This window comes from Glycine soja, chromosome 4, assembly GCF_004193775.1.
Source record: "Glycine soja cultivar W05 chromosome 4, ASM419377v2, whole genome shotgun sequence".
Classification (NCBI taxonomy): domain Eukaryota; kingdom Viridiplantae; phylum Streptophyta; class Magnoliopsida; order Fabales; family Fabaceae; genus Glycine; species Glycine soja.
The window spans coordinates 8,026,898-8,034,942 of NC_041005.1; the positions used below are offsets into that span (position 1 = coordinate 8,026,898).

An 8,045-nucleotide genomic window follows, 5' to 3' on the forward strand; every position below is an offset into this window, starting at 1 on the left:
CGACCGCATCTCGTGCTATATCCATGTACGGACAAAACATAGCATTGTCAATTTCTAATCCCAGCAAATTCTCATCACGAGCTGCCTCTATAATTCTTATCCATTCATACTCCTTAAAAAGTTTAGCTTAATATCACTAAATCACAATGGTAATGGAAAAATTCTTATCCCTTCACCTCCTGCTATTTAAATTAAATCATATTACAATGGGAATGGAAATAAAGGTCCAATAATTTCAACAGTGTTAGTTAACGGCAGTCATGAGCAGCTACGTAGTACCAACAATAAAAAAGCTTCAAACTCCGATTCTTGCGAAACAGCAGCGTTCTGTAACACTTTAGAGCATCACTGCACTCAAGTCCAAAAATGCCTTAACACTATATTACAACTTTGTCTTTTTGCTTCACACCAATGATCAAAGGCCTTTTCGTTTCATCATGCACTTTTGTATTTACATACACATGCATACACACACTTCTATACTTCGGTATCAAAACCTGTACACTGTGTGTTTTATTTGTTATCGTTTCCTTCCATGAGTGAACACCACGTAGAAGCCAGCTCTAACATTCCAACAAAGGATATTTACGTAAATTAACAGGCAGCTATGACTCTGGCGCCTATATTAAAGGCCTCACGGCCTGCCATGCATGCACATGTTCATCCTTTGATTATATCACATACTCACCATGGAGGCTAAGTTGGCCACCACCATAATACTTATTTTCTCCGTAATTTGGCTTATGAGGGTGAATGGCATAGACCCTTGTGCCTCTCAAGCGGATAATTCCGACCTGAACGTGATTCCCATCTACAGCAAATGCTCACCGTTCAAACCACCAAAGTCAGACTCATCGTGGGACAACAGAATTATAAACATGGCCTCAAAAGACCCACTCCGATTCAAATACTTGTCCACCTTAGTGGGCCAAAAGACCGTGTCCACGGCCCCAATCGCTTCGGGCCAGACCTTCAACATCGGCAACTACGTCGTCAGGGTCAAATTGGGAACCCCTGGTCAACTTTTGTTCATGGTCCTCGACACCAGCACCGACGAGGCCTTCGTTCCATGCTCGGGCTGCACGGGCTGCTCCGACACCACTTTCTCGCCCAAAGCCTCCACCAGCTATGGCCCATTGGACTGCTCTGTTCCCCAGTGCGGTCAGGTCCGCGGGCTTTCGTGCCCCGCCACAGGTACCGGCGCGTGCTCCTTCAACCAATCCTACGCGGGCTCATCTTTCTCCGCCACCCTAGTCCAAGACTCGTTAAGATTAGCCACTGATGTTATCCCCAACTACTCCTTCGGCTGCGTCAACGCCATCACCGGCGCCTCTGTCCCGGCCCAAGGGCTTTTGGGCCTGGGCCGTGGCCCGCTGTCCTTGCTCTCCCAATCCGGGTCAAATTACTCGGGCATCTTCTCTTACTGTCTCCCCAGCTTCAAGTCCTACTACTTCTCTGGGTCGCTCAAGCTCGGGCCCGTGGGCCAGCCCAAGAGCATTCGCACCACCCCGCTTCTTCGCAGCCCTCACCGTCCTTCTCTTTACTACGTGAACTTCACCGGAATCAGCGTGGGGCGTGTCCTGGTACCCTTTCCCAGCGAGTATCTTGGGTTTAACCCGAATACAGGATCCGGAACCATAATTGATTCGGGCACGGTGATAACCCGGTTCGTGGAGCCCGTTTACAACGCGGTGAGGGAGGAGTTCAGGAAGCAGGTGGGAGGCACTACATTCACGAGCATTGGAGCCTTCGATACGTGTTTTGTGAAAACCTACGAAACTCTGGCGCCGCCAATTACGCTGCACTTCGAGGGGTTGGACCTGAAACTGCCGTTGGAAAACAGCTTGATCCACAGCAGCGCGGGTTCGCTGGCGTGTCTTGCAATGGCGGCGGCACCCGACAATGTGAACTCGGTGTTGAACGTCATCGCCAACTTTCAGCAACAGAACCTTAGGATTTTGTTTGATACCGTCAATAATAAGGTTGGCATAGCCCGTGAGGTTTGTAACTAGCTGGTTGGCTACATTTTTATTTATTTATTTATTAATGTGTACCAGTGGCTTTCTTGATTAGCTAACTAGGTTTGGATCTTTCGTTGGGTTCAAAAACGTGATGGTGTGGGTGTGTGGCCACGGTGAATAAGCTTGCCTTGTGTGCCTTTGGAAGATATGCAATGTGAAATAGGACCTAGCTAGTACTATTTTATCTTAGATCGATCGTTGTCGATCATTGTAATGATGTTTGATTAAATTAATAATGTAAGATCAATTAAGTAGCAAGGATGTATGTTGTTTAGTTTGGAATAATAATATGGGATGAATTACTACTGCCAACTCGTGATAAGTGGTAACCCGTGCCTTTTGGAATCTTTTAGTTGAGTTTATGCACGGAAATCAAGCGTGTCCGTGAAAGGTGAAAGGTGAAAGGGATCCCACCTTGTTTCTATTTGTATCTTGGATGCAATTACGATGATGCCAAATAAAGAATCACTTATATATGGATACCCCAATATACTTTAAATATCTAGTGTTTTACATTTTCTTACTTCCATAAAAAAACTTTTTTTTATAATTTTTTGACACATTATTATATTATTTATTATACTCACCTTTATCTCATTAAGTAACTATTAACATGTGAGTATCTGTGAATCATTTTCCATAAACAAAGTATGAGCAAAAGTTTTTTTGGTGTTTGTGATTTAAAGTAAGGATTAATCATCATTAGCTATTATTATTATTATTAAGAAATTGCAATTATGTAATTTTTTAATAAAAATTGTCTGATGAAAAAGGAAACAATTATAAGATGAGATAATTAGTGTGATCATAGAAAGTGTGATAGAAATTAAATAATATAGCATTCACCAAAAATTTAGGTCTGCGCAATCTTTGCTTTTATTTATTGGGTATAATCATTTGTCATTAAAAGCATTATAATTTAAAAGAACAACTTTTGGCTAAACATCACTAAAAATTATTAATATAGCCCAATTTTTAAATTGATTTTGCAAAACCAATCATGATGAGAGGGAAAAGACTCATCATCTGTACCAAAAAAAAAGAAACTCAGAGCATTACGCGGCAGAAAAAGTGATACATATAGCTAGGAGGTGCTTCAATGCTTACAACCAACCAATTAAGGAAGTTATATTTGTACTGTATATATCTTTCTATAATTTTTTGTTCAACAAAAAGACAAATAAAAAAAAGAAGGAAACCACGAATTAAACCTTTTTTCTTTTATATATATATATATATGATCCTCCAATCAACCCTCGTTCAATACACATTCGGGCATTTTACCCATCCAATGCTCGTTTCACTCATTATTTTCCACAACCCCTTCCAAAAGTATAATACACATAAACAAAATATTAATCAGAACCCAGAAAAGACGCAAAATGAAAAATGATGTTGAAACTCCTTAGTCTCTTTACTCTTTTATCTCCATATCTATATACACACGCATGCGCACAAGCAGTACTTTATATAATGAATAGTAGTAATTTCTCTCTATGAGTATCACCACAAAGATTTCACCATTGTGTTTCTTTCTCTTTGATTCTAACCCCACCACTGGTGCACTGCGACACCCTTATCCCTTAACTTGCCATACAAAGCCAAGCACTCCCAATAAGCTCTTCGGTTGGAGTTAATCCCTGAGATTCTGCTCCCGCGATTGGGTTTGCACTCCAAGAAAAGCTCGTCCACCAGCCCAATGGCACTGCTCTTCATCATCTCCTTCACCACTTCGGCCTCAGCTTTCATCACCACATACTCCTCCTCCTTCACGTTCTTCCTAACCCAATCGGACATCTCTATCTGTTCCTTCCCCGTCGACCACTCCTCCGTCACCGTCTCTATGTTATACATCTCGAACTTCTTGTCCCTCGTCGGGTAATTCTTCGAAAACCACTCCGTTCCGCTCCCGCCCTCCTTCTCCGGCGGCCCCACGTCGATGAAAACGCGACGAGGGTAGTGCTCCAGAGAATCACCCATCAAATCCGGCAAGAACCGCGTGCGTTTTAAGTAATTTGGTGATTTCCCGGAAGCCGCTCTCGGCGGTTCCAGAAGCACGTTCTCGAGCTTCTGCAACGCCGCTTTCTTTGCCTCCGGGGTGTAACCGCATAGCTTCCTCGGCGCAGCCACTAGGCTCGGCTCGTTGTTGCCGAGGAAAACCGCTTTCTCTTGGTTAGAAAATTCGCCGAATAGAATTGACAGAGCCTGGTCAGTGTTGAAGGAATGAGGCATGGTGGAAGAGGTTTTTTCAAGCAGGGATGATCTCATTAGGAATAAGAAAGAAGCGAATGCGAAGAATGCCAAAAGCGGCAAGCGACAACGTGTTTTCATCATGTTGATGTTGATTAGAAAGAGAACAGGAAGATGGTGAACAATTTGTTTTGTGATTGTGAATTAAGTAATGACTTGTTTGGTTTGTGTGTAGTTAGCTAGAAGGAGAAAAAGAGAGAGGGGGGAAGAGACAAACGGGGACTTAGCGAGTGCAAAATCTGGCGGCGGTGTGGTTTCCCCCCACTAGGGCAACGTTGTTAATTTGCAACGTTGACCAAAGTGTCAATAACTCCCTCATCCGCAGCACTTCCATTTCTTTAATCTTCGACCCTGGTCGCCAATGTATGATTTTGTTAATAATAATAATAATTCGGAGCTACCCATGTTAGCGGCAACATAGTGCTCGCTTCACAAACTAGGATGTGGAGGTATTATATGGGAGAGAACTAGGGGATCACAATTTGGCCTAATTTTGTCTTGCCACAACAAAATGGTTGGCACTACGAGAATTGAGTTGCACCATTTGCTATTTAGTTTTATCTCCTTCGAAATTTCTGCATTGCATGTCCAAATTACGTGCATGATGGTATGAGCTGCCACACTTAGGTTTGGGAATTTGGATGGTGTTAATTAATATAATTAAGTCAATATGTAATTCACTTGGAACATAAGTTCAATGTGTAAATATGCTTTAATTTTTATTTTAATCAAAATGCTAATCCAGTCAAATCTTAAAACTATAAATTTAGAACTCAAAGGAAGATATTCCTTGAATGTAGATGTGAAAATTTAACTATTATTCATTTTTAAACCTAAATAGTTGACACTTTTGTAACTGCATTGCTTTGTCTTTGCCTCACAATATGCTATTAATGGGGTAATGAGGACAGAAATTAGTAGTTTTACATATCTCACATGTCTATCAGCTACTCGCTTTGTACGCCGAATTAATGTGAAATTTCTAAATTACTTTATAGTGTATGTGCGTGTTAGATTTTACAAATTGATTTTAAATTTAAAATTGATTTTAAATAATCAACAAGTTATGGGTAAGAATAATACTGGTTTATTTTTCTTAATTAAGCAAATCTCAAGGTTGAATTTTGTGGATGAGAAAAACATTCATGATCAAGAGAAGAGTCTTAAGTTTTTTTTGAAAAAGATTAGTCATTAATAGATAATTTGTATCAATATTATGGTGACAAAAAAAAATTGATTTTAAATGTTTTTTTTACTTGTTTAGTTTCATGTTGGGTAATAGTTCATAATTGATATTAGATCCAAGATTAATTATAAGTTGAAGTAATTTTAAATAACTTTGGATTGGATATAAAATTTTATACTAACTTTAAATATTCAAACATAAATTATATTAATTTAAAATTAATTTTAACCAAAATTATTTTTTTAAAATCAATTTTATTAACACATACAAATAATATGATTTGTATGGTAAAACGGACTTGTAACACAATAGTAACATGTTATCCGACTCATGTTAGGTAGTATCTGGCAAAACTTTCTCCAGGCATGTAACACAATTGTAACATGCATCTTTTATTAAATTTACATTTTTTCTCACGGTTTTTTCTGTTTGGAGGGTTTTTTTTTTCTTCAATAAATAAACTTTCTCTTTCTTACTTTTTTTCAATCTACACTATTTTACAATTTAATTTTTAATATACACTACTTGAGACTTTCTCTCTCTTTTTTATTTTTTTTAATTTAAAATATTATAAAATATAAATATTATATTATATAATTTTTTAATTAGTTTTAAAATTACTTATTTATTAAATTAAATTTTATAATTTTGTTTTTTTATTTTTTATTTAAAAAATATACAAATAAAGAAAAGGATAAAATTAAAGTATAATTTTTTAGTTATTTTATATGTACTTTTATAGTTAAATTTATGTGTTGTTGATATTTTTTTGTTATATTCGTTAATTAAAAAAATAAGAAAATTAGTTAATAGTATTAAAATAAACTAAAAAATACAGCAAAAAAATAATTGATATATCTATCTTATACAATAGACATAAAATTTAAAAAAGTAGTAACTATTATATTAAAAATATCTTTAAAAATATTTATTGAAAATATCTTTAAAAATATTTATTTAATAGATATTTTTTACTTAAGTGATAAAAATTAATATTTTTATTATTTATGGTTTAAAAATATGAAAAAAAAATTAAAATATTCAAAAGATAATGATAACCGTTATTTTTTTTTTATAAATATATTGTTAGAGATTAAATTTTAGATGAAAATGTTTATCTTTATTTGAAAATGAAAGAAAGGGGTTACCCTAATTAATACAGTTGTTGAATTAGAAGGAAGGGTTGAAAAGGAAAGAGTCCATCTCTGCGACGGCGCGTTTTTGACTCTCTGGAGTCTCTTACGCGGACTAGCTTGTGTTGCTACTATATATAATCTCCAATTCCTCACCAAAACACATTTTCTTTCTCTTCTCTGAATCCAATTACTTTGTGTTGAATTCAATATGAGTCTTAAGGGATTTTTCGAGGGTGGTGTCGCTTCCATCGTCGCAGGCTGCACCACTCACCCACTCGACCTCATCAAAGTTCGAATGCAACTTCAAGAAACCCACACTCTCCGCCCAGCCTTTGCCTTTCACGGTCCCACTCCAATGCCTCCTCCGCCGCCCTCCGGCCCCATCTCCGTCGGCCTCCGCATCGTTCAGTCGGAGGGACTCGCCGCTCTTTTCTCCGGCGTCTCCGCCACCGTCCTCCGCCAGACGCTCTACTCCACCACCCGCATGGGCCTCTACGACGTCCTCAAGCGCCACTGGACCGACCCCGACCGCGGAACCATGCCCCTCACAAGAAAAATCACGGCCGGGCTCGTCGCCGGCGGGATCGGAGCCGCCGTGGGCAACCCCGCCGACGTGGCGATGGTGCGAATGCAGGCCGACGGGCGCCTCCCGCCGGCGGAGCGTCGCAACTACAACGGCGTGTTCGACGCGATACGGCGCATGAGTAACCAAGAAGGCGTTGGTAGCCTGTGGCGCGGTTCAGCGCTTACGGTGAACCGCGCGATGATCGTTACGGCTTCTCAGTTGGCCTCGTACGACCAGTTTAAGGAAAGCATTTTAGGACGCGGCTGGATGGAGGACGGGCTTGGGACCCACGTGTTAGCGAGTTTTGCGGCGGGTTTTGTGGCCTCGATTGCGTCGAACCCCATTGATGTTATAAAGACTAGGGTGATGAACATGAAGGCTGAGGCTTACAATGGGGCCTTGGATTGTGCTCTCAAGACTGTTAGGGCCGAAGGACCTCTTGCCCTTTATAAGGGTTTCATCCCTACAATTTCAAGGCAGGGTCCTTTCACCGTTGTCCTCTTTGTCACCCTCGAACAAGTCAGGAAGCTCTTCAAGGACTTTTGAATTTTTTATTCATTCGGACACCTTCTCACCATTCACTAATCGATATTCATTCTCTAATTGGTTGAGATACATATTCATTCTTTTTTTTTTTTTTTAGGGATTAGTTATTGAGGTTTTGGAACTTTCGATGACTACCTTCTTGAGATTCATATATGATTATTCTAATTTCATCAAATATATTTACCAACAATGTAAAACATTAAACTGGTATAGAAATTCAGACTTAATTTCTTCAATCTACCTGTTATCTCCTTTTTATATTTTTTTACATTACCCACATATTTTGTGTCAAGTACCTATATTGCCATTTTACAGATATATATGATGTTACCAATTAGGCA

At 39.0% G+C, this 8,045-nt stretch overlaps 3 protein-coding genes across 3 annotated transcripts; 2 read left to right on the forward strand and 1 right to left on the reverse strand.

The window, feature by feature from the left end:
- Window positions 1-562: 562 nt before the first annotated feature.
- LOC114409190 (aspartyl protease AED3-like) lies at window positions 563-2,333 on the forward strand. The gene has a single exon (XM_028372545.1). The coding sequence runs from the start codon at window positions 690-692 to the stop codon at window positions 2,010-2,012; it is 1,323 nt and encodes a 440-aa protein (XP_028228346.1). The 5' UTR covers window positions 563-689; the 3' UTR covers window positions 2,013-2,333.
- An 882-nt stretch (window positions 2,334-3,215) lies between these two features.
- LOC114409191 lies at window positions 3,216-4,762 on the reverse strand. Its single transcript, XM_028372546.1, has one exon. It carries the CDS (start codon window positions 4,353-4,355, stop codon window positions 3,567-3,569), a length of 789 nt encoding a protein of 262 aa, XP_028228347.1. The 5' UTR covers window positions 4,356-4,762; the 3' UTR covers window positions 3,216-3,566.
- Window positions 4,763-6,737: 1,975 nt separating this feature from the next.
- LOC114409194 (mitochondrial uncoupling protein 4-like) lies at window positions 6,738-7,940 on the forward strand. The gene has a single exon (XM_028372553.1). It carries the CDS (start codon window positions 6,802-6,804, stop codon window positions 7,702-7,704), a length of 903 nt encoding a protein of 300 aa, XP_028228354.1. The 5' UTR covers window positions 6,738-6,801; the 3' UTR covers window positions 7,705-7,940.
- Window positions 7,941-8,045: the final 105 nt, after the last annotated feature.

Bases quoted from the DNA above. Each gene is read 5' to 3' on its own strand.
- LOC114409194 (XM_028372553.1), top strand. From the start codon at position 6,802: ATGAGTCTTAAGGGATTTTTCGAGGGTGGTGTCGCTTCCATCGTCGCA.
- LOC114409190 (XM_028372545.1), top strand. From the start codon at position 690: ATGGAGGCTAAGTTGGCCACCACCATAATACTTATTTTCTCCGTAATT.
- LOC114409191 (XM_028372546.1), bottom strand. From the start codon at position 4,355: ATGATGAAAACACGTTGTCGCTTGCCGCTTTTGGCATTCTTCGCATTC.